This window comes from Xyrauchen texanus, chromosome 8, assembly GCF_025860055.1.
Source record: "Xyrauchen texanus isolate HMW12.3.18 chromosome 8, RBS_HiC_50CHRs, whole genome shotgun sequence".
Lineage (NCBI taxonomy): Eukaryota > Metazoa > Chordata > Actinopteri > Cypriniformes > Catostomidae > Xyrauchen > Xyrauchen texanus.
In genome coordinates this window covers 14,296,436-14,321,879 of record NC_068283.1, presented here as the reverse complement: position 1 = coordinate 14,321,879, position 25,444 = coordinate 14,296,436, and the positions used below count along the sequence as shown (strand labels likewise).

The window sequence follows — 25,444 nt, the reverse complement described above, 5'->3', positions numbered from 1 at the left end:
CTACTGTGATATCAACCTTCTCGGTTCTATCATTTTAGAGTGTATGGCGGCTGTAACGTTCAACTAGCACTTTACAAGTTTGTTGATGCTATAAATGAATTGAGAGAGCCGTAAACTGACTCCTTCCTGTCGTAAAACCGTCCGTGGGTTCTCTTATACAACAGCAATTTTATTAAAGTAAACTCCACACATAGTTCATTCCAAAAGGAATATTTAGTGTAAAAGATGTTAAAGATTAGCAGGCAGGTGGATAATGCATTAAACTGCGCGGTTTCGTCACAAAGGCGGGTTATTCAGCGTTGTGAAGCATCACAAGGTATGCTAACCTTGTAAGATTCGTATCAGAAGGGCTTTGCCAGTCTGAGGACAGGCATGTACACAATAGTTAAAGGAATATTCTTGGTTCAATACAAGTTAAGCTCAATCGACAGCATTTGTGGCTCATATATATATATATTTCCACTTATCCCTCTAATTTAAAAAAAAAAAAAAAAGGTTGGAGGGAGGCACTTACAATGGACGTGACAAATTTTTGAAGGGTTTAAAGGCAGAAATGTGAAACTTATAATTTTATGAAAGCACTTACATTAATTATTCTACTAACAGTCATGTATTATTTGAACTGTAAAATTGTTAAATCATTATAATTTTAGTGTTTGTTGACGTTACGTTGTCATGGCAACGAAGTTGTCGTTAATGTAAATGATTCATGTTTACATGCATACTGATTATGTCTTGTGGTTATTTTTACAGATTGGCCCCACTCACTTTCATTGTAAGTGCCTTACTTTAACCCAGTGTTTAGCTCTTTTTTTTTTTATAAAAAGAGAAATGAATGGAAATACATTTTTGTGGCAATCAATATTATGCCACAAATGCTCTGGATTGAGCTTAACTTGAACTAAGATCTATTCTTTTTTTAAAAAATACGAAAAGTTGAATGTTGAATGAGTTTTGATCCCTCATTTACAATTGGCTGACCAGTATCAATGTCAAAGGCTTTTGTTTGTTTGTTTGTTTATGTTAGAAATGCCCTAACATTTAATCAATTTATATGAATGGCAATTCTTAAAATACATGTCTATTATATCCTTTTATTTCTGATGCTATTCAGACAACTTTTCTAGCCCCAAGCTACACAGAGCAACAATGGTTTCATTAAACGAATTGATGGTAGTCTATAATAGCAGTCATTATTCAATAGCTATGATGAAGCTGCAAAGAAATCGAGAAATCAGATGTAGGCCTGACAAACGCCTGAAACATTCTGTGTATGTGAATGCAAAGTCTATGCAAACTCAATTTTCCACCACAATTCATAAACTAAAGCATACAATGCCTGCTTATACGATCAGCTTTCTTTTTAAGGTCAATATTGTTCAATAACAAAAAGTTTTGAATTCTGAATGTATTTTTTCATAGTACATTAAGCTCTTTTATATCAAACGATAAAGAAATCGGTGTTAACTCATGATATAACACCTTTAATCAAACCTCTCTGTGATGTCTGAGAAGATGTGGCTTCGATAAATGGATGCCTGTAAACCTTGCAAACACCAAATAGTGTCACATCTAGATTAGCCTGTGCGATTATATGACGGCAAATGCTGCGATTTTATTAAATAAATAAGTGCACGTGTGGACGTAACAGCCCATTCTCTCTGAGAGCTGTTTGCCCATTTTCTACACCACTATTAAAAAGATGACCAGTCAGGGAGTGGCAGGTATGGTCATGTGAGTTTCTCGTGTTCAGCGTGGAAATCAGGTGAAGATGGATGCCAAGCAGACCGACACTGAATTGGTGGTCAGAAAAAATAACACCGAAACACAGATCACAGCTTTATTTAATCAATAATTAAAGTTAATATAATACGGGAGCGTTACATGTAAATATGCAAAAACTCCAAAACTGTCATTCTCTGTGCGGTCAGAGCTGCTTCAACCAGTCGCGGAAGAGACCCAATCTGAGGGAGTCGAGACCGAGATTTAAAGTTCCACGGATTGTCAGAACACCTGTTGATGCGCGCTCCAACACTGAGACGCTCGTCTCTCACCCCCGCTGCAACGTGTTGCATCATTGATGAGATCATCATATCAATCTTATTTGAAAAATAACACTAAAATTACAACAACAATAAGATGTGTGTGTGTATATATACACACACAACAACAACAGTTTTAGTGGTTTGTGTGAACCACAATTTTATATCCAGTTTCCTTTTCAAAAGAGTTTATAGAAAGTACGTTACATCCTGCTTAAATTTCCCTGTTCATGAAAATGTGTATTTTCTTATTTATTGTTCTATTTTATTTAGGTGAAATATTGAGAAAATAACAAGTTTGCAGTAATAAAGATGTTATTTAATTTTGTAAAAATATTTTAATTTGAAAACACTGCATTTATAGTTGTTGTTGTTGCTAGTAGGCCCTATGTTTGAGTTGAAAAATACACATTTCAGCATTATCAGTAATATATTTTTGCATTTTCCTTGATAACCAAGCAAGTTGACTCATGATATTTGTTTATTATATCGCAATCGCATATCAAAATATTAGCCTCAATAATCGCAATATGACATTTTCCCTAAATCGTGCAGCCCTAATCTAGATGAATGATTGTCATATGCCACCTATCAAAGGCAGACTATGGCATTTGCAGAGCTCAGAAAGAATTACTGTCCATCTAACCATTTAATTAGATCCCTTGCTACTCAATCTCATTTCTTAGATTTCTGTTGTGCCCTGAAACTTCCACTGGAGGACACAATAATACACAATACAAATTTGAATACATAATAAAAGCTGCATATGGTAATATTCTTCAGACATCAAATCATGCAATGATTAGATGTAGAAGGTTTTGTACTGGGTAACAGATCGCTAACAGATATTGAATCAATCAGCTGTGAGAAAAATGTCACAGACAAAATATATCAGAAAATACAAAAAATATCAGAAATCCACAAAATCCACTCTTCATAGTAAATTATTTAAATATAGAATTTCAGCAGATGGAGTCTTGTATTTTTTCTAAAATACACTATAATTGTTTTTCATGTACCTACTCTAGCTATAAAAGTATATAAATAATATAATATTATGATTTCTATGAATAGCTACTAAGATGTATTAATAATACATGCCAGTAATTATCGATTTTAAATTAAAAGTTTAATCATTGAAGATGGCTATAGAAAGGCATGAATGTCACCCAAACCCCTTCTTTCATATGAACATACAGTATTTCACATGAAGTTCAATGTCACGGTCCACAAAATAGGTATTTTTAAAAAGACAAAAAAACTAATACGTCTCATTATTGCACACCAATTATTGTGTATTCCGAGTGCTCATTTTTTAATTATTCAATAGTAGACAATATTAATTTGTAATAGCATTAAAAGATATTCAGCATTCAATTTAAATGGATATTAAAGATTTTATATTTTTAATAATAAAAAAAATAAGTAAAATTTCTAAATAAATAATTAATATTATAAATAGTAAAAAAAAAAAAAAAAAAGCTTTTAAATTGTATAAACCTGTGTGTTCTTGTTATGGACTTACAGTATATAAATTAACTTACACATTGATATGTCAGCTTTTAAATTTTTATCACTGTCCTATTGAGTTCTAGCAGCCTGTAAATGTCATTTAGTTCAACTAGCTTCATGGTACAGGCCCCTGATCTCACCACACTCACCATTAACACTCAAACTACTCTAAAAACAGGCAAGCACATAATAAAGCTATCCGTTAAACATATGGCATGCAGTGCAAGTAACGATGATGTGATGGTGCCATGACTTACCGCAGTTGTTTGTTGAAAAGGTGTTTGTGGTTCCTGAGCAGTGGGATTGTATAAAAATCACAGATGTAAAAGAGGATGCACGTTGGGAAATCACAACAAATTGCAATAACAAGTGTAGAAGTATTTTAATATAAAAAAAAGTACACACTTCTCCAAAATAAATACTAAGGGGAGAATTCACTAAGAATGAATCGTGCTTGGAACCATGTGTAAAAGCAGTGCAACTGTGATTTCACCCCTGAAAGTTGTGTTCATGTCTTTTCTCCTTTCCTCTCTTGTTCATTAATTGATTCATTAATTTTAAAGGAAAAGCTTTAGTAAATCAGTTATTTATAACAAATATTCCAAGTTCATTTATTTTGCTTATCAGCCTGTAATAATGTTATATTTAAATGTGTTAGTGTGAGCTAAGTTTCTTCCTTTAAATATGTATTTGCTTTGGTCAAAATCAAAAATTGCTCAGTTTGAGTTTGATGAGGTCAGTGAATATTGGCAAAGTCTTTCTAGCCTGGGAGTCCACTGTCAGCCATCTTCATAACGCTGTTGGGAGACAATTTCTACTTGAATGGGGGAACACTGAAATCTTGAAAACTGCTTGCCAAGCTTATGTTTAAACAACATATTTCAAATCAGCAGTAAAATCTGACAACACTGATATTATGAAGTGCTTCTTTGCCACAGATTATGCTAAAAAAAAAAAAGCTTTCCCAGCTTGTAAAGCTAATGTGCATACAACTTCACGTGTTGACAGGCGATGTCTGTATCTTAAAAATGATTGGCTCTTTTAACAGATGTGTTATACTACACAAGTGTTAATACAATGTGTAGAACTGTTCATCACCACAGAACTTGTTAAGATTATTTAAAGGTCAATTAACAATATTTGTGTTGGAGTACATTCAGACATTTTTTTAATGTTACATGGGGAAAATTAGGAGGCACTGGCCAAGCAGAGATATTATTAAATGGGGATTTGACCCATGACATTTTTGAAAATTTAAAAATAGAATGAACATTATTAGTTTTATATTTTCTTTCCTAATTTGCTGGCATGTCTTTGGACCGATGAAAATGATGTAAATCAGTATCATCGATGTGTACGCTATGGTTTACTGTTATAAGCAGCTTTTCACTGAAACAAACTCAGATTGGAGGTCGGGTTAGAATCCATTTAGCAGAAGAGTTTAATGAACACATCCAAATCAGAAAGGCAGAGGTTGGCAACAGGTAATCAATCCAAACAATACAAAAGGGGTAATCCAAGAACATAATTCCAATAAACAAGCAGAAGATCATAACATGAAGCAGAACGAGATAGCAACAGATAAACGCTTGGGAAGGCATTTGAACTGGCAATAATTTGCAAAGTCTGAGTGAGCATGCGTGGCTTATATACAAATAACAAACAGGAACTGATGTGGCAGGAACTAGGAAGTGACAGAGTTCTGTATTCAGGTGAGGGCTCCCTCTGGTGGACGGGAGGCAACTAAGATATTATAGAACCCCCCACCACAAAACCCTAAAGGTGTTCTATTCATGGGTGTCCCATCGGTCTAGGTGCAGGGTGAGCTAGATGGAACTCCTGGGTCAACGAGGGATCTAAGATGTCTCTTGTGACTACCAAAGGTATTTCCTCTTTTTGGTATCCATCCCAGTCCACCAAGTATTGCAACTGGTTCTCTCATCATCTTGAATCCATGATTTCTCCGACCAGGTATGTTGGAGCTCCATCAATCTCCAAAAGGTGGTGTTGGTTCCATTTCCAGAGCCAGATGTAGGGTGGACCGGATTTAACAATGACACAGGAAAGGAAGGAGAGATGCGGTAGTTAGCAGAAAGCTCTTGTTTGTAAGTTACAGGATTAATTTGTCTCAGGATACGAAATGGACCTACATACATGGGGCTGAGCTTCCTCCAGGGTAGCCACAATCGAAGATCCCTCGAAGATAACCAGACTCTTTGGCCTGGCTGGTAGTTGGGGTGGGCATGCCTCCTACAGTTGGCCTGAATACGTTGAGCCTGGATGGCACGTTGAAGCCTGACAGGAGCGCTGCCCCACACCCGCTCACTTCTCCTGATCCAATAGTCCACAGCTGGCACCGTCGATGGTTCACCTGACCAAGGGAACATGGGTGGTTGGTAGCCCAGAACACTGTGGAGTCCTGTGGAGGAATGGGTGAGTGAATTCTGAGCATATTGAGCCCAAAGAAGAAAGTCACTCCATTTTTCCGGTTCTCGGCTGCAGTAAGATCTGAGATAGTGACCAAGCTGCGGTTTCAGTCTTTCCACCCGTCCATTGGCCTGTGGGTGGTAGCCGGAGGTGAGACTGATGTTAATGTCAAGCTGTTTGCAGAAAGCTTGCCATACACGTGAAGTAAATTGGGGGCCTCAGTCCGACATGATGCCATCTGGCAGACCATAGATCCTGAAAACATGGTGAAACAAGACATTAGCAGTTTCCATGGCTCTAGGGAGACCTTTACGAGGAATTTGACGACAGGATTTAAATAATCTGTCTATAATGACCATGACAGTAGTGAAACTGTTGGAATTAGGGAGATCCATGACAAAATCAATGGAGAAATGAGACCAGGATCTTTGTAGAATGGGGAATGGTTCAAGTAGTCCAGCAGGGAGTTCTCTATGAGTCTTTGATTGTACACAGATGAGCAAGACTTGACAAAGTTAGTGACATCTTGAATTAAACCTGACCACCAGAATGAATTACGTACTAGCCTTATAGATTGTCGGATTCCTGGGTGTCCGGTGCTAAGAGACACTTAAACCCACTGGGTGATGCTTTTTCTGGGAGTACGTGGTATGTATTGTTTGGTAGGGGGACATGCTGTGGGAGTGGGGTCTGTTTGTTGCTCCCATTGGATTGCTTCCATGATGTCCCACCGGATGGGGGCAACAATGACTGCTGGTGGTAGAATGGATTCTGGTTGACAGGGGCCATGTGAGGGGTCATACCTTCTGGAGGTTTTACGGTCAGGTCGATACGTGATGGTGAACTGAAATCTGGTCAAAAACAGGAACCAGCGTGCCCGTCTAGGATTCAGACGTTTAGCACTCTTAATGTATTCAAGATTCTTGTGGTCTGTGATTACCTGGAATGGGTGGACCATCCCCTCTAGCCAGTGTCGCCACTCTTCTAGTGCAGCTTTGATCGATAAAAGCTCCTTGTTGCCCACATCGTAGTTCTGTTCTGCATTGGTCAGTTTCCTGGAAAAGCACAAGGATACGTTCTGCCTGGTGTGTCATGTCTTTGTGGGAGCATAGCTCCTATCCAACAGTCAGAAGCATCAACTTCTATGATGAATGGTAAACTAGGGTCTGGGTTTTTGAGAATAGGAGCTGTTGTGATCTTTGTCTTGAGCTTTTCAAAAGATACTTGTGTTGAAATAGTCCATTGCAACTTCTTGGGTTTACCTTTCAGGAGAGAAGTTAACAGAGCTGCTGTGATATTGTAGTTTCTGATGAACCGTCTGTAGACGTTTGCAAAGCCTTGGAATTTTTGTAGTTCTTTGATAGTTGTTGGACTTAGCCATTCTGTTACTGCTTTGATTTTTTACATATCCAGCTCTACCCCTTGGTGACTGATAATGTATCCCTAGGAACGTAGTACTGGTGGTGTGAAACTCACATTTCTCAGCCTTTACATAAAGTCGGTTCTCTTGTAGGTGAGTTAGCACAATCTTAACTTGTTGAATGTGCTGTGGTTTGGTTTATGAGTAGATAAGGATAAATGTCAATGTAGGCGATGACACACTTGTTTAAGAGATCATGGAAAATCTCAATGATTAAAGACTGGAATACTGCTGGTGAGCTGGCAAGGCCGTATGGCATGGCTTGATATTCATAGTGCCCCCTTGTGATGAGAAAGGCCGTCTTCCATTCATCTCCTTCTCTGATTCGAATGAGCTTGTATGTGCTTCGGAGGTCTAATTTAGTGAAAATTCGAGCCTCACGTAGTTGTTCTAAGGCTGAAGGAACTAATGGAAGAGGATATCTATATTTGACTGTCACTGAGTTGAGGCCACGGTAATCAATGCAGGGTCTGAGGCCACCATCTTTCTTTTCCACAAAGAAGAATCCTGCTGCAGCAGGGGATGTGGAGGGGTGTATGAAGCCTGAAATTAATGCCTCTTCAACAGTTTTCCATAGCCTGAGTTTCTGGAAGTGACAGTGGTTACTTTTAGGAGGAGATGCATTAGGCAGGAGTTCAATGGCGCAGTCCCATGGACAGTGAGGGGGAAGTTGGGCCGCTTCATCCTTGTTGAACACCTCGGCAAATTCTGCAGACTCCTCAGGAATCTTGGTTTGCACGTGAACATCTGGGTTTTCTATGCTAGTAGATAGACATGTCATAGTGATTTCAGACAGGAAACAAGTTCTGCTGACAATAATTTGACAACTTGATGAGTTCACCTTGTGCCCAAGAGATATTGGGATTGTGTTCTTTTAACCATGGGTGTCCCAGGATGATCTGGTTCTTAGGGGAGGATATCACATATAATGAAATAGTATGAAATTTTCAGTATGAAAGAGACCAATGTGTATAGTCAAAGGTATGGTTTGTTGTGTGATGCCTGTTCCTATGGGTTCGTTGTTGACGGCTGTTATGTTGATGGAAGGTATGCATGGAAAGGTAGGCATGTTTAGTGAGGAGTTCATGATGAATCAGGTTTACAGGTGCCCCGGAATCTACCAATGCTGAAACAGTATAGGCACCCATAAAAATCTATGGTCAGTGGTAGTTTAAAGCTTTGTTTGTGAGGAAATTCTTTTACTCACTTCTTTTCTGGAGAACGTGGTCTTATTGGGACATGCTGCACATTGGTGATCTGAATGTCCACAGTAGAAACGTAGCCTATCATTGCGACATTGTTAACGTTCCATTCCTAGGGCCATGTTGATATATTGAGTGTAGTGGTCTCATCTCTGCATGCTAGTTCTGCTTGTAACTCGTGATTAAGCCCCTTACGAAAGACGAACTTCAAAGCTATATCATTCCAACCGCTCTGAGCAGCTAATGTGCGGAAATGAACAGCGTATTCAGCAGCAGGTTATGTTTCCTGGCATAAGTGCAAAAGCTGTACAGAGATATCCTGTCCCCCTGCAGGATATTAAAACACTTCCTTGATCTGTTTAGCGAAATAATCAAACAAAGTCTGTAGCTGATTGGGCATCAGCCGTTTGGGCAAAGACAATCTAGTGCTTTTCCAGGGAGTAGTCATAACAAACGAACACTTAATCCTTTCCAAATGAAAAGCTTCAGGCTGGTTGGAGAAATATATTGGACACTGGTGTAGAAATCCCTTGCATTTATCAGCCGAACCATCACATTTGTCAGGTAAAGTAAATCTTTCCAATTCTTTTCTGGTCGGTGGAAGATATTGAATATAATTGGTCAGATGTTCGTTAGCGGCACGTAGAATGGTAAATTGAATTTGGAATCCATGTAGCACATCACACTGTTAGTTGAAAACGGCTTGAATCTGTGATACTTCAGCTGGATTCAGATCTGGCGAAATATTCTGTAATGAACTCAGATCGGAGGTTGGGTTAGAATCCATTTTGCAGAAGAGTTTAATGAACACATCCAAATCAGAAATCACAAACGTAGTAAGTAATACAGGCAGAGGTTGCAACAGGTAATCAATCAAAACAGGCAAACAATGTAAAAGGGGTATTCCAAGAACACAATTTCAATAAACAGGCAGCAGATCATAACATGAAGCAGATCGAGATAGCAATAGATAAACACTTGGTCAGGCAGATGAACTGGCAATACTTCACAAATCTGAGTGAGTGTGCATGGCTTATATACATAACAAACAGGAAGTGACATGGCAGGAAACAGGAAGTGACAGAGTTCAGTATTCAGGTGAGGGCTCCCTCTGGTGGACGGATGGACAGATGTTACAGAAATAACTCTACTCTCATTTAAATGGGGGACAGATGACCCTTAATTATGACAAAAACTCAAAGCAAATAACATAATTTTGTTTTAGTTGTACGGGAAAAAAAAATTTCTGAGAGCATATATTATTATCCAGAATAATTTAAGTAACTTTAAGTAGCTTATTTATGCCGTCACAAGCTGCTTTTGATGCAATTAATTGAAATTATAATGAATAAAAGTCATAATCAATTCATACATGAACACTCATTAACATTATTTTTGTCACTGAACATCATTAACAATAAGTGGATGGAGTTTAGAGTTGTAAAGTTTTGAAGAGTTTTGAAAGTTATTTAATTCAGCATCGATCTGTTCAAGCATCGATAAGTCAACTCGATCTGGTTTTAATGAACAGGTTAGAAGTTATTAAAATACATAGCCTAATCAACACAATTCATAACAATCAATTCACATAAATATATATATATTTTTTTATATTTCATTTTCAGTTAGAGAAAATAAAGTTGGAGCCACTGCATAATATGAGACAGCCTCTGATGTTAGCCATTCGTGGTTCGAGGCCAGAAACCATTTGCTGTTGGTGGAATTGGGGTGTAAGACAATGGCTGGGTTGCACCGGCCCGCCCAGGCACACCCGTGGCTACGCCAGTGCTAGTGGCAGCAACTTTATTATGGCCAAGCACCACTCACATTTTGTTAGACGATATAAAAATTTTGTTCAGTTTTTATCTGATAACTGTGGCATTTTTGTTTTTATGTATAGACCTAATCAGTTTTGTTTCAGTCTCTAACCAGCATCTGGATAGCAACATAATCATTATCACCCCTTCTTCTGTCATGAATCCTATACACTGTTGGCTCATGTAAGGAAGAACTACATTGTGTAATTGTAGTACGAAGTCAATGTGCAGAAAACAACTGGACTTTTGAAGAACACGTAAATATTACAGTACTGTATGTCTTATGCTTTTCAAATGAAGTCTAGTGTTTCTTTTGTGTATGTGATTAACACAGTGACCTGTGGGACTTTAATCTGCCAGAAATGTGACTGAGCACAAAGTGTTGACATAGCAACCTCGCTGCAGTGAAGCATTTTAAGACAGCTTGCCGGAACTCGTAGCTCTTGACATGTGAATTAAAACATTAGTTAAATTCATTTAATGAGATTAACCATTAAGTTACTCAAAATAATCATTGCAAACAACTTATTAGAATTATTTATAAAGTAAATGTAGGTTTAGATGTAACAAGAAATTGACAGAATTAAAACAGCTACCTCATGCTCTAATGCACATGAACAAGCAATTTGATCCACTCACAGAATTAACACAAGATTGCTATTTTATACAAATGCAAAATGCTTTTTGGTGACTTTAAAGATAAATTAGTTGAAAATTAGATAAGAAAAAAAAAAAAGCAAATTAAAGAGATGTTCTAGTTTTCTCATTTATCACTGAAAATCAATCCCCTTTCAGTCTTAAGTATACTACGTTCATTTGATCTGATAAAAACTATGCACAGTTGAATGAGACATATAAATTCAAGGAGAGGGAGAGCTGATTCTAATGAGGCCCAGTACTTCAATCCCCCCTCCAGCCCCTTCAATACAAGGGAAGGCTTTAGTTAGTAGTCACAGTTCACTGTTTTAAGTTGCCAAGCAGGACCGCATCGGAATTCCTTTTCCCTTTGTGCCTGGACTAAAACAGATTTTAACCATTTTGAACAAAATGAAAAACATTATTTTATGTTTTCATGGCTTGTTCATTATAGGAATAGGTAAGTCATTGAAAAAATAACAATGTTTTAAAGTATTTTAGGTTAAGCTAAGAGTATAAAATAATAGCAGTATATTTTTATAAACCTTTGTGGTGCGTAATTGTTCAAGGATTATAATATTTATTGTAATTATGTGTTTAAAATAACTGATTTAGAGTAGTCTTACATGTTTAAGACATTTTTAGCAGTCACTAAGCGTATGCACTTATGGTTTCTGAACCTAAGAGTGTTTGCATTACATTATAGTTTATGCAAAATGTAAAATAATTATTATGTCAACATTTACTCATCTTCTTCCAAACAAGACTTTTTTTTCCTTCCTTGTAAAAACAAACAAACAAAAAAACAATACAAAAAACAAAACATAGGAGAAGTACTTTATGTAAGTCTCAGTCACCATTCACTTACATTGCTTGTTATTTCCATTTAATTTAAGTGAATGGTGACAGAGGCTGTCATTCTAAATAACATCTCCTTTTGTTTTCCATGAAAAGAAAGTCATTCGGGTTTTGAACATAACAAAGGTGAGTAAATAATGACACATTTTTCATTTCTTGGTGAACTATGCTTTTAAAGGAAAGGAGTCAGGGTAATTCAATAATATTATTTAGGCCTACATTTTTAATGAGACTGAATAACATTCTAGTAATGGTTTACCATACAACACATGAACATTTAAATGCTGTATACATACAGTATTAGTGTGTTTATTGAGTGTAATTTTGATGTGTTTGATTATGATGCACACATTCTCCAGTGTTAGGTGACAGTTGCTCCCTGGAGATCTCTCCCCCAAGAGTAGTGGTGAAATTTGGGGATCCAGTGTCGGTCAGCTGTGTGGCCTCCCGTCCAGTGCGTGTGCTTGGATGGGAATCGATTACTGGTGCATCACACACACAGCATGACCTCAGTGTTCAGTGGCAGGTGGACAGTTTGACTGACTGGATTGAGGAGCCAATCTGTTATGCCGTTTTTTTCACTGCACCCAAGCAGTGTGAAGAAAAACTAAACCTTGTTCAATACAGTAAGTGCATTACTTAATTTGTTGTGAATTATCAGCCTTCCGAAGAAAAAATTATGCAAGTGAACACTTTAAAATGATGTTGTTCATCCATCATTTACGTACACCAATATCATTTTAATCCAGTATAATTTTTTGTAGGCAGAATGTCCAAGCTGATAAATAAAAGTGGATAGTGATTTAAACTGCCAAGCTAAAAAAAAAAAAAGACAAAAAATGTACAATTAAAATACAATACAGTACATTATATGACTCATGTGCTATATTCCAAGTCTTCAGAAGCCATATGACAGCTTTGTGTAAGGAACAGACTGGAATTTAAGTCATTATTTGCTGTAATCTTCCTCTCTGTGATAGATTTCTGATCTCATTTTAGTCTTTTTTTATTTTATAAATGTTTTTAAACTTGGCATGTTGTGTGATAGGTGTGTCACATCAACCCTGGCTTAATGAGTCTCAGGGTGCTGTTTTTTTTTATTTAACACAAGCGTTAATGAGATTCGAGAGTTCTGGTGAAGGAGAAAATTATCAGTGAATAACATTTAATGCAGGAGACCAGTTGGTCTTTAAAATGGCTAATCTGGTCAAACTGGTATACCTGCAACAATAACAAGCCTAAACCAGCTTGTATTAAGTTAAGACAATCTCGGAATTGAAGCTGCTCCAAGCTGTTACGTTTCAGCAGGCTAACTGAAAAATATGAAATGCCATTAGTATAATATTTGGAAATATTTCAGGTTATTACATTTCATTGTTTAGATTTGCTATTATCTTCATGCAGAGAAACCAGACAGTGTCTCCATAAGATTGAATGACACCAGCCCAGTGGTGGAGGGCAGAGAGTACCAGCTCCTGTGTGAGGTGCAGAACGTTGCACCTGTTCAGTACCTTGTTTTAAGATGGTACAGAGGACAAACTGAAGTGTACAAGCACTCATTCTCAGAGGTATCAGCTGTTACACCAGTCCAGGTGTCCTCCACCTTGCTAATTGTCCCAAACAGAGCTGATGATGCAGTTCAGTACAGGTGTGAAGCAAAGCTAGAACTGGGAGCAGAAGGACCTCAACCTCCTCCTACAGTACAGTCTGAAGCTCTCAACATTGCTGCTCAGTGTAAGTGAATAAAGATGATATCCAATGCTGCAGTACAAACATTTTGTTGCCACCTAAGATAAGCCCTTCATATGTCATGTGCAGTCATTCGGGCCAAATACCTGAGCCATCTGACGTAGTAAAGTGTAAAGCGATCAGCAATGAGGGAGTTTACATTCATGATCTTTTATGCGTAATAGCCCATTTACTTGTAAAATAATTGTAATGATTTTACCTGTGTTCTTTTAGTGAGGAAATATCATAAACGTTTTAAGAATAAACCATAAGCTATAACAACTTATCCAATGTGCATAATTGCTGTGAGCTTGCCCGTTTACATTTTGACGTCAAAACCAGAGAAAAAACAATGATTTCACACCCCCTGTAAACACAGTTTTCTTGCTTCTCTATATGCTTCAGTATAATATACTGTATGTATATTCTTTTCTAATAAGATGATTTGTTTGTTTGTTATAGTCATCAGCTATATTCATCAGTTATATTGCTATACAAAACAAATTACAATAGTGGCGGGGCAGTCTCTGCGAACGATTGCTCAGAAAACACACAGACATAGTGGGAAATGTGTAATGTGAACTTATGAATTTGGTGAAAGGAGCTCAAATTTCTGCTGCTGAAATCGGTCTCTACTTCCCAAAATTCGAGATTACTGCCCCCTAATTGCTGAAGCTGGAAGTGTTGATGAGGCGAAATGTCCACAGAGTGGCGCCAAAAGCGAGTTGTAAATTTAGTAAATGATGTAATACACACTGTAAAAATTGCTTTATTGATTCAGCTCATTATATTTAGTGCCTTTTTTTGCATGGGCTTTTTTTAGCTTAACTGACTTAAACTGACTGACAAATTAAAATGTAATCTGAACTGATTGAATGTAGTTATGAAAAGCTTATTTAACTGAACTTAAAGGAATATGCCCAGGTTCAATACAAGTTAAGCTCAATCGACAGCATTTGTGGCACAATGTTTTGTCCCTCCTTTTATAAAAAAAAAAAAAAAAGCAAAAATCAAGGTTACAGTGAGGCACTAACAATGGAAGTGTATGTGGCCAATTTGTGGAGGGTTTAAAAGCAGAAATTTATTTTATAATTTTATAAAAGCACTTACATTAATTCTTCAGTTAAAACTTGTGTATTATTTGAGCTGTAAGGTTGTTTAAATGGTAATTTTACAGTCATTTAAGGGTTTGTTGACATTACATCGTCATGGCAACGAAGCTGTGAAACTGGCTATAACTTTAAAGGGTAAAGGTGCTAATTAATTTTATCACACTAAAATCATGTTTACATGCATATTGTTTATGTCTTGTGGCTAAACTTTGGAAAAAGTGATTATTTTATCGTTATCTGGCCCCATTCACTTCTATTATAAGTGCTTCACTGTAACCCAGATTTGGGAGGGATGAGTCAAAATTTATTTTTGTGGTAATCAACATTGAGCTTAAATTGTATTAAACCTGGAACATTACTTTAATCAGTTTAGTCGGCTGAACTTAAATTGGATGTAGTTATAACACCTTCACTTTAATTTACGGAAATGTAAGGCCTGCCGCTGCAAAGGTGGAGTTCATTTAACCTAATTTTAATTGTTATGTAAACCCTGCAAGTTATGGACTGTAGGATGGTGTCCTCTTAAGAAAAACAGGTAAGACACACACTAGTTTGAATTGGAGGAACATAGATGTCAACACTTGACACGCACACCTCAATAATGGTGACATTCAACAAACATCATAAAGTAACAGATGTATGCTGAGCTGGCAGTCTTTGTTCAGACAACTTTGTTAAGCAAGTTGAGATGACAAATACACTTGTTGAATCAACTTAAGTATGGATGTAATCACAACTTAACATGTATAGTTGACTGGACAATTTAGTTATGTCAACTCAAAAAAGCACCATGATACAACTAGAGATATAAAAATAAAAATAAATTACAGTGTAGTCAAACCTAACAACCATTAACCCTAGTCCCTGATCCAAACCCTTAACATAAACCTAACTGTCAGTGGCGTAAGAATGTCATTTTAGAGCAAAATTTCAACCACCAAATCACACTTACCATTGTGTATTTGAATGTGATTACTTCCTGGTTTGTTTCGGGACAAGAATTTGTATCTTGGAGTGAATCGCACACACAATGCTCTATCAGCAGCGCTAGAGGGAAAGGTGAACTGAAAATGTCTGATAGAGACAATACTTATCTGACACTGATGCTTAATAAGGTTTGTATTTTTAGATTCTGGTTGAATGCATGTTGAAGTGATTTACGATTTTATTTTATTTATTTTTTTAATCAGACCCCCCTGAATTCCCCAGTCCAGAGGAGGAGATACTGGATATCAGTGAGGACGGTGACAAGCGGCTGAACTGTTTTGCTGTTGGCAACCCTCCTCCTGTATATACCTGGAGCTCCTCAAACCATCAGGAGAATGTTGATAATCACCCTGTTTTGACAGCAGCATCACTGGGCCCAGGGGTCTATACATGCACTGCATCCAATATCCTTGGGAAAAAGAGCAAACAGTTTGTCATCAAGCACAAATCCAAAGGTGAGATTCGTAAAAACATTAAGCATGGTCTAACACTTGAATTTGTACTTCCACCAGACTGAGCCATTGAAGTAGCCACGCTCCCTCTCCCCAAAACCCCCCACTCCAAAATATACCAATTGAGCTTTATTGAGAGAAGACACTGTTGTTTCTGCAACAGCAGCAGCAAACATTACCCTCAATTGACAACTGTTATGAACAACATGTCTCAAAAATTATGTAAAAAGCCTCAATCATTCGCTATAACTACTACAGTATGAGAACATGCAAAATTACTGACAGGCAGAAAGCGTCAGTGACCGCAGTCCGTGAACACATTTTTGTTTGCTGTTTACAGACTCTAAAGCTGTCACAGAGACCGGTGAGATATCTCAATGCATTTTTCTTTAAGGGAGTAGGAAAAGTTATTGCATACCTTTCCATGAAAAAAAATCACTTATATCACCTTTAAAGCTTTTGAAATGAATGAGTTTGCTAAGGTTAAAATAAGCTAAAAATGAAATAAAAAAATTAAATCACATACATACAGCTTAAAAATGCAACAAGCATTTAAAACCAACAAAAACAGGATAAGATAAATTGACCTAGTACAATTTATAATGCAATTAATTAAAAGCTAGGGAAAATAAATATGTTTTTATGGCCCCCTGGAAAGACACTAGAGACGGAGATGACTTCATGGCCAACGGCAGCTCATTCCAAAGTCTAGGTACTGCCACCGCAAAGCTCTATCACCTTGAGTTAAATAGAGGATGGACTTCAACTTTGCTATAGATCTAAGATGGAAAAAAACATTTTTAACAACACCATATATTTGTCGATCAAACTTCAGCTCAGAGGCAAAAATAACACCCAGGTTTCACATAGGAAGGTTTTTCCCTGGAAGCAATGACAAGCTGCCTTCTAAATTTACCCCACATCCCCTTTGACCAAAAAGAATAAACTCTGACTTATCCTCGTTTAATTGGAGAAAGTTGTTTGCCAACCAACACTTCACATTGGCCATGCATTTAGTATAAAGAGTCTTTTTTATAAAATCATAGTACCATCCAATGAGATTATGCCTGATCATCTTTGAGTCTAATCACCTCAATGTACTAATAGATCCTCCTAAAACCAGATAAGACATTCCACACATTCTTTGCTTCAACTAAACTTATCACAAGATTTAACACTTCTTCTACAGCTAACTGGACATGATCATTTTTGCAAATCTTTATACCTTTTAACGGTGCACTCAGTACATTTTTGCTCATGTCAACTTGGACTTACAGTGACACCTAGTGGTGTGGATGCAGCATCATTAAAAATCAATAGTTTTCAGTTACAGATGCCATTGTAGAATTTCACTATTCACAGTCAGTCATGATTCATTTCATCCAAGAGTGAAAGTGTCCAATAAAAACATTTAATGAAATGAAGTGAGTAGTATTCGGCTGGTCATGTGATTTTAAAATGGCACACCCCATGAGGGTGCCTCTGCCCCATGTAGAATAAAACAGCTTTTATAAAGTCACTGATATGACTAGAGTCCTCATCTCATGTGAGCAGTTGATTTTATACTCATGTTTCAAATTACAATTCATTTCTTTAGGAGTAAAACCTTTTATTGGGGAAGAAATGATTGAGTGCACCTTTAAGCATGCTTCATGAGTCATCATATGCAAGAAGTGATTTCTAAGCCAAGATGAGCTTTCAAGGTGTTACTTCCCTGCCACAGAGCAGCACACTGTGATATCTTAACTCAAAAAGTTGTGACATCTGGAAGCAGAGTTGTTATTAATGTCATAGATTAATTGAAGTATGTAGAGTTTAACAGACGCAAGCTACTGTGAAAACCAGATTCATAGAAAATATATCAGTTTGTGGAAAGTGCTCAGTTTTATAAAAATAAGGGACAAAACCTCACTCTTGCAAGTGTGAAGTGAACAAGTGCAAACTGCAAAACGATTGCAATGACAAAGTGAACATTCTTTGGACATAAAGTATACATTGCACAGAAACGTTTCAAGTTTATAGAGCTTCAAAATGTATTTCAATGTACATTTAGAGATACATGTGCACAAAACATTTAAGGATGTTATATAGCATGGAAACAGCATGAAACTTTTTCCACAGTGGATTTATTTATTTAGTTAACAAACATGCCCTAGTTGGTAATTATAAAGTAAAGGCCTGAAACAACCCATGGTTAACCACAGAGTTGACCGACTTAATGCAAGAAAGCAATGCGGCCTGGGCTAAAGCCAGAAAAACCAAGGCAGAGACTGACTGGTTTCTTTTTAGGAAGTTGCATAAAGTCATTGTCTTCTGTCTAAAATGGTACCAAAATTCCTAAATATATCACTACAGGGAATCAAACTTTATCCGAGAAGTTGGCTATTTTGGACATTTTAAATGAGCATTTTATACTTTAAAGTTCTCTCTTTTAATCCCAGTCCTATGACTGTGAAAATATTGTTGCCCCATTAGCAATGGTGGAGCCAGGAGCTTTTCAAAGGGGTGGCTGGGCAGGGTCAGTGATTAGTCTGTGGTGGCACAGAAGTCATCGGACGAAGGGAAAATGTGCCCAAGACAAAATATGACCAAAATGGCAATTGCAAAAAAAAAAAGGCATTTGGCATAGTTGTTACTGCATCTTGTAAAAGAGGCTTCATATTATTCAATCAAGCTGTTGGTTAGTTTGCCAATTATCTTGCACATAACTGTTAATCAGAAGGTTGCTGGTTTGATCCCCACCGCCACCACCATTGTGTCCTAGAGTAAGGCACTTAACTCAAGGTTGCTCCGGGGGGATTGTCCCTGTAATAAGTGCACTGTATGTCGCTTTGGATAAAAGCATCTGCCAAATGCATAAATGTAAATTTTTCTGCCTGATCCCATTGTGTGCAGAAAGATTTATCAAATCAATAATAATAATAATAATAATAATAATCAAATCTTTGTTACCTGTTGTTATGGGAGTTCCTCAAGGGTCACCAATTTTATTCTTTCTCTCTCTCTCTCTCTCTCACTATATAAATCACCATTAGTTAAAAAACCTGGAGATTTACAGTGGAGATTGTTGCATGGTGCCATTGCTGTCAATGCTTTTGTCTCTCTGATAAATGATGACGTTACTGAAGGTTGTCCTTTCTGTTCACAAAAAGAGACTATTTTTCATGCCTTTATGCATTGTGATAGGTTACAACCTCTTTTTAATATCCTGAATATGTTTTTTATTTCTTTCAATGTAGTTTTTCAATGAAAGTGTTTATTTGTGGTTTTAAATATGTTAAAAAAAACATCGCCAGAAGTGTCAATTGTTGAACTTCTTATTAGGTCAAGCAAAAATGGCAATATATACCACAAGGAAAGAGAAAGTGGAACAAAATGTTTTTAGTAGTATAGAAGCTGTTTTTGTAAAATTAGTCAAATCTAGAGTTATGATTGATTTTCATTACTACAGATTAATGCATGACCTTCCATCATTTGAAGCAATTTGGTGCTTAAACGGGATCATTTGTGAACTTTTTGAAGAAGAGTTGTTTTTCCCCTTTTAATTAGAATGTTTCTTCTTTTTTAATTGATACTTAATCTATTTTTTGTGACATGTACATTTTGTAATAAAATGGGTTTTTGAAAATCAAATCTCTCTCTCTCTCTCTCTCTCTCTCTCTCTCTCTCTCTCTATCTCTCTCTCTCTCTCTCTCTCTCTCTCTCTCCTTTATGCTGATGATACAATTATTTACTTTTGTGCATCTTACTCTTCACAGGCATTACAATATCTATCTGTCTGCTTTTGATTTAGTCCAGTCACGATTATATAAACTCAAATTGGTTCTAAATGCAGATAAAACAAAATGTAATGAAATAATAAATACATTGTTTTTTTTTATACAAAAGATTTATCAAGGCACCAAAACTGAACCTGTTGTAAATTAGAAATAGCTGGGCACTGACCAAGACAGTCAGTTGTCATTCAAGTCCCTTATCAAACTCACCACTGTACTATTTATGCCAAGGCCCTATCTATCCATCTATCTATCTATCTGTAACCCGACACACACACACACAAGTAGAGACAGTCACAATGATGAAAAACTGCTTTATTGAGAATAAAGCAGTGAAGGCAAAAGTACAATCAGGGTTAATCCAGAGAGAATCGTCGAGGGAAGCGTAGGGTCAAAAGCCGGGGTAATCTGAATAACAATAACAAGTGGGAACGAAGACAGGGGAACGAGTTGGCAAGCTAAGAGGTGACGAGTAGGAGCAAAACTAGACGGGACTAGCAGGGGCAAAACTAGACGGGACTAGCAGGGGCAAAGGTACGGGAACCTAAACACACAATAACCAACACCCGTGAAACAGAAGTGCTGGGTATTTATAGGGGAAGGTGCAGGTGTAACGAATGACAGGTGATGAGACGAGTGCAGGTGAAACTAATGTGTGAAGATAGGAAGCGCGTGAGTGCAAGTGGGCCAGAGGGGGGAGAGAGTTTACGAGCGAGAGCTCGTAATAGCAGAACGAGCGTGTGAGCTCGCGAGGGAGGAAACAGAGCGTACGAGCTCAAGGGGGCGGAGCGAGGAAGCGGGAGCGGAGTGTATGTGTGCGTGCACGAGGAAGCGGAGATGGGGCGGAGGAAAGGGGTTCGTGACAGTACTCCCCCCTCTGAATAGGACGGCTCCTGACGGCCGCGCTCAGCTGCGAGGAGCGCGAGGGGACAGAACGAGCGTGTGAGCTCCAGGGGTGCAGAACGAGCGTGTGAGCTCCAGGGGTGCAGAACGAGCGTGTGAGCTCCAGGGGTGCAGAACGAGCGTGTGAGCTCCAGGGAACAGAACGAGCGTGTGAGCTCGAGGGAGCAGAAAACCCACAAAACACACAAACAATATGAGGGCAGTCCAAGGGGGATAGAAGGTACAAGAGGGAAATAAAACAGTCCATGGGGGTCAATGGGCAGTTCAAGGCAAGGTCAGGAGGAACATAGTGGACAGGCGGGTGGTCGGGAGGTCTAGGGGGCAGCCATAGGGCAGAGACTGGGTCAGGAGGTCTGGAAGGCGACTGGAGGACAGGGACTGGGTCCGGGGGTCGGGAAGGTGACCACCGGACAGGAATAGGGTCCGGAGGCCAGGGAAGAGGCCACAGGACAGGTAGAGGGTCAGGAAGTCCGGGCTGAGCCGTGAAAGGCGGAGCCATCAGAGGCGGCACCGTAGGTGGCTCTGGAGGTGGGGTCCTGGAAGGCTCCGGAGGTGGAGCCGACGGAGGCTTTAGGGGCGAAGGCCTGGAAGGCTCTGGAGGTGGAGCCGAAGGAGGCTTTAGGGGCGAAGGCCTGGAAGGCTCTGGAAGTGGAGCCGAAGGAGGCTTTATGGGCAAAGGCCTGGAAGGCTCTGGAGGTGGAGCCAAGGGGGGCTTTAGGGGCGAAGGCCTGGAAGGCTCAGGAAGTGGAGCCCATGGAGGTGGCACCGTAGGAGGCTCCAGAGGTGAAGCCCTGGAAGGCTCTGGAGGCAGAGCCGAGGGAGGTGACGCCGTGGGAGGTGGCGCCGTAGAAGGCTCCAGGAGTGAAGCCCTGGTAGGCTCTGGAGGCAGAGCCATAGGAGGTGGTGCCATAGGAGGCTCCAGAGGTGAAGCCCTGGAAGGCTCTGGAGGCAGAGCCGAGGGAGGTGACGCCGTGGGAGGTGGCGCCGTAGAAGGCTCGGGAGGCGAATCTCTAGAAGGCTCTGGAGTCTTAGGGAGCAGAGCCGTAGGAGGCTCGGGTGGCGGAGCCGTGGAAGGCTCGAGAGGGGGAGCCCTAGGAAGCTCTGGAGTCTTTGGGAGCAGAGCCATGAGAGGCTCGGGAGGTGGAGCCGTAGGAGGCTCTGGAGGGGGAGCCGTAGGAGGCTCGGGAGGGGGAGCCATAGGAGGCTCTAGTGGCTGAGCCCTGGAAGGCTCGAGAGGGGGAGCCATGAAAGACTCGAGAGACGGAGCCCTGAGAGGCTTGAGAGGAGGAGGAGCCCTGAAAGACTCGAGAGGGGGAGCCCTGAGAGGCTTGAGAGGGGAGGAGCCCTGAGAGACTCGAGGGGCGGAGCCCTGAGAGGCGGAGGAGCCCTGAGAGACTTCGAGAGGCGGAGCCGTGAGAGGCTTGAGGGGTGGAGCCATGAAAGACTCGAGAGGGGAAGCCCTGAGAGGCGGAGGAGCCCTGAGAGGCTCGAGAGGCGAAGCCGTAAGAGGCTTGAGGGGTGGAGCCATGAAAGACTCGAGGGATGGAGCCCTGAAAGACTCGAGAGGTGAAGCCGTGAGAGGCTTGAGAGGTGGAGCCATGAAAGACTCGAGGGATGGAGCCCTGAAAGACTCGAGGGGTAGAGCTCTGGGAGGCTCGTGAGGAGGAGCAGAGGCCGGCAGAGTCGTGGGAGACTCTGAGGGCGGAGCAGAGGTCGGCAGAGCCGTGGGAGACTCTGGGGGCGGAGCAGAACCCGGCAGAGCCGTGGGAGACTCTGGGGGCGGAGCAGAACCCGGCAGAGCCGTGGGAGACTCTGGGGGCGGAGCAGAACCCGGCAGAGCCGTGGGAGACTCTGGGGGCGGAGCAGAACCCGGCAGAGCCGTGGGAGACTCTGGGGGAACCTCTGCGGTCTTGAGCACAAGACGAGACTGGGGAGAAGGGGCCCTCTTCCTTCTCTGACGTCTTCGGCCAACAGGGGATGTGGCCATGGGGACGGTCGAGGCTACAGGCGCTGGCTCACTGACCGTGGCAGACATGGGCGCTGGCTCGTTGGCCGTGGCGGGCACGGGCGCTGGCTCGTTGGCCGTGGCGGGCACGGGCGCTGGCTCGTTGGCCGTGGCGGGCACGGGCGCTGGCTCGTTGGCCCTGGCGGGCATGGGCGCTGGCTCGCTGGCCGTGCTGGGCTTCGAGGCTGGGGCCGTGACAGGCCTCGGGATTGGGGCCGTGTCAGACTTCGGAACAAGGGCCGTGTAAGGCTTCAAGACGGGGGCCGTGTAAGGCTTCAAGAGGGGGGTCTTGGTGCTGGTTCAGTGTCTGCCTCCCCCACAGTGAACGAGGAACCAGAGTACAGTAGGGCGAGGTCAATAAACTGAACCAGGTTAAGGGGGCAGCGACCACCAGGCATTAATGATGAGGTTGGCTCATTCAGTCCACATTGAAAAAATGTCTTTCAGAGCCACCTCATCAAAATTCACCTGGTCAGCCAGGGCACAAAAATAAAAAATAAAAACCTCCAAGTGTTGACTCCCCTGACGCAACCCCAAGAGTCGGGCCGCTGGCTCCATAATGTCAAGGGTGGGGTTATGCGTTACACAACCGCTGCCTTGCATAGGAAACCCTAGGTTAGCGCCCGAAGAGTGCACGGCGCTCAGAAATGCACTGGATGCATAAACGGGCTCGGGGGCAGACACAGGTGAAACAGGGTGACATAAATCAGACATTGTGCATACCTGCTGCCCCCGGGCCATGAGCGCGTGGTCCTCTCTCCACACTGTAGCTCCGCGCGCCGAATGAGATGTGCTTCTCCGCTCTAGAGAGCTGCGCGAATCCTTAGCGTGAAACATTGTGACTGTCTGCGGTGAGGTTGGTTATTCTGTAACCCGACACACACACACACACACACACAAGTAGAGACAGTCACAATGATGAAAAACTGCTTTATTGAGAATAAAGCAGTGAAGGCAAAAGTACAATCAGGGTTAATCCAGAGAGAATCGTCGAGGGAAGCGTAGGGTCAAAAGCCAGGGTAATCTGAATAACAATAACAAGTGGGAACGAAGACAGGGGAACGAGTTGGCAAGCTAAGAGGTGACGAGTAGGGGCAAAACTAGACGGGACTAGCAGGGGCAAAACTAGACGGGACTAGCAGGGGCAAAGGTACGGGAACCTAAACACACAATAACCAACACCCGTGAAACGGAAGTGCTGGGTATTTATAGGGGAAGGTGCAGGTGTAACGAATGACAGGTGATGAGACGAGTGCAGGTGAAACTAATGTGTGAAGATAGGAAGCGCGTGAGTGCAAGTGGGTCAGAGGGGGGAGAGAGTTTACGAGCGAGAGCTCGTAATAGCAGAACGAGCGTGTGAGCTCGCGAGGGAGGAAACAGAGCGTACGAGCTCAAGGGGGTGGAGCGAGGAAGCGGGAGCGGAGTGTATGTGTGCGTGCACGAGGAAGCGGAGATGGGGCAGAGGAAAGGGGTTCGTGACACTATCTATCTATCTATCGATCTATCGATCTATCTGTCTATCTGTCTGTCTGTCTGTCTGTCTGTCTGTAGAGGCTATTTGTTTATTTTAAATAGACACTCCAATATAAGCATATCTTCAGTATAAACACATTTATTCACAATAATAAGACACCAAATGTCACACATTATAACAACAATGTTTAATGTTCTAAAGTAGTTTTATTAAAAAGGTTTCACACTCTGGGATGAAAGGCCAGCTAAAAAACATGTCTCATGATTGTTGCAGAAGGAGGTGAATGGAAATAACAGAAAGAGGATGGGTGTGATTTGACTCATCGTTAAAATTGCACAAATATAGAAGCACAACCAGGAAATGAAAAAAACAAATGGTTTAAAAACTTTCCATAAGTAGACAGAGTCTTGTTTTAACAGGTCTACATTACATAAAATAAATATTCAAATATGTGTTTCTAGTCCCTGCAGTAACATCAAGACAATTTCTAGATAGCAGCCTTAATTTAATTTAATTTAACTTAATTTCCTTTCATTTCATTTAATCTGCCATTCACTGTTTTACAGGTGTTTAATTCCAGAAACCTTGCGAACGTTTCGAAGACACATAGATCTACAAGGTACGCTCAGGACTTTCTGGACAGGAGAGTTCAAAGTCTGTTTGGTTGTAGAATGTCTTACATTGACATGTTTCATTTTAGGGGATTCTCTATTTCAGGGGGTTTGAATTGTTAAATATGAGAGTCAAACCTGAATGTTTGTCATGTGTAAATGAGTTATCATAGTTTGTGCTATTAATATTCTGTGCAAGATTATTTTAACTACTTTAAAAGTGCGTTCCAAGACACACTGTTATGGCATTTAATGTGACATTTTAATCTATTGTTTACAGATACTTACTCACCAAATAATACATTAATATTATAAATACAAGTTAAAGTCGTAAAAGAATTCTCAATGTCCAATAAAATATATCTGTGTAATTGAATGTCCTATGCTGTGACATTATTATCTGCTGCTTGTGTGCTGTTTCCTCAGCGAGTTTAATTTTGAATGGTTTTGTGTTTAGCTACTCTTTGGTATGATGTTTTATG

General features: G+C 40.3%; 1 protein-coding gene across 3 annotated transcripts; it reads left to right on the top strand.

The window, feature by feature from the left end:
- The first annotated feature begins 177 nt into the window (after positions 1-177).
- LOC127648045 (intercellular adhesion molecule 4-like) lies at positions 178-25,324 on the top strand. 3 transcript variants are annotated; one of them, XM_052132630.1, is made up of 6 exons: positions 11,383-11,516; positions 12,011-12,040; positions 12,274-12,540; positions 13,319-13,648; positions 15,945-16,196; positions 24,918-25,324. In XM_052132630.1, the coding sequence occupies exons 1-6, from the start codon at positions 11,468-11,470 to the stop codon at positions 24,923-24,925; spliced, it is 936 nt and encodes a 311-aa protein (XP_051988590.1). In that variant the 5' UTR covers positions 11,383-11,467; the 3' UTR covers positions 24,926-25,324. The 3 variants fall into 3 exon arrangements, with proteins under 3 accessions (XP_051988589.1, XP_051988590.1, XP_051988591.1); XM_052132629.1 differs by lacking the exons at positions 11,383-11,516; positions 12,011-12,040 and adding an exon at positions 178-316; XM_052132631.1 differs by lacking the exon at positions 12,011-12,040.
- Positions 25,325-25,444: the final 120 nt, after the last annotated feature.

Coding starts and splice junctions, on each gene's coding strand:
- LOC127648045 (XM_052132629.1), top strand. CDS start 226: ATGTTAAAGATTAGCAGGCAGGTGGATAATGCATTAAACTGCGCGGTT. Junction 317..12,273: donor GCGTTGTGAAGCATCACAAG/GTATGCTAACCT, acceptor CACATTCTCCAG/TGTTAGGTGACAGTTGCTCC. Junction 12,541..13,318: donor ACTAAACCTTGTTCAATACA/GTAAGTGCATTA, acceptor ATCTTCATGCAG/AGAAACCAGACAGTGTCTCC.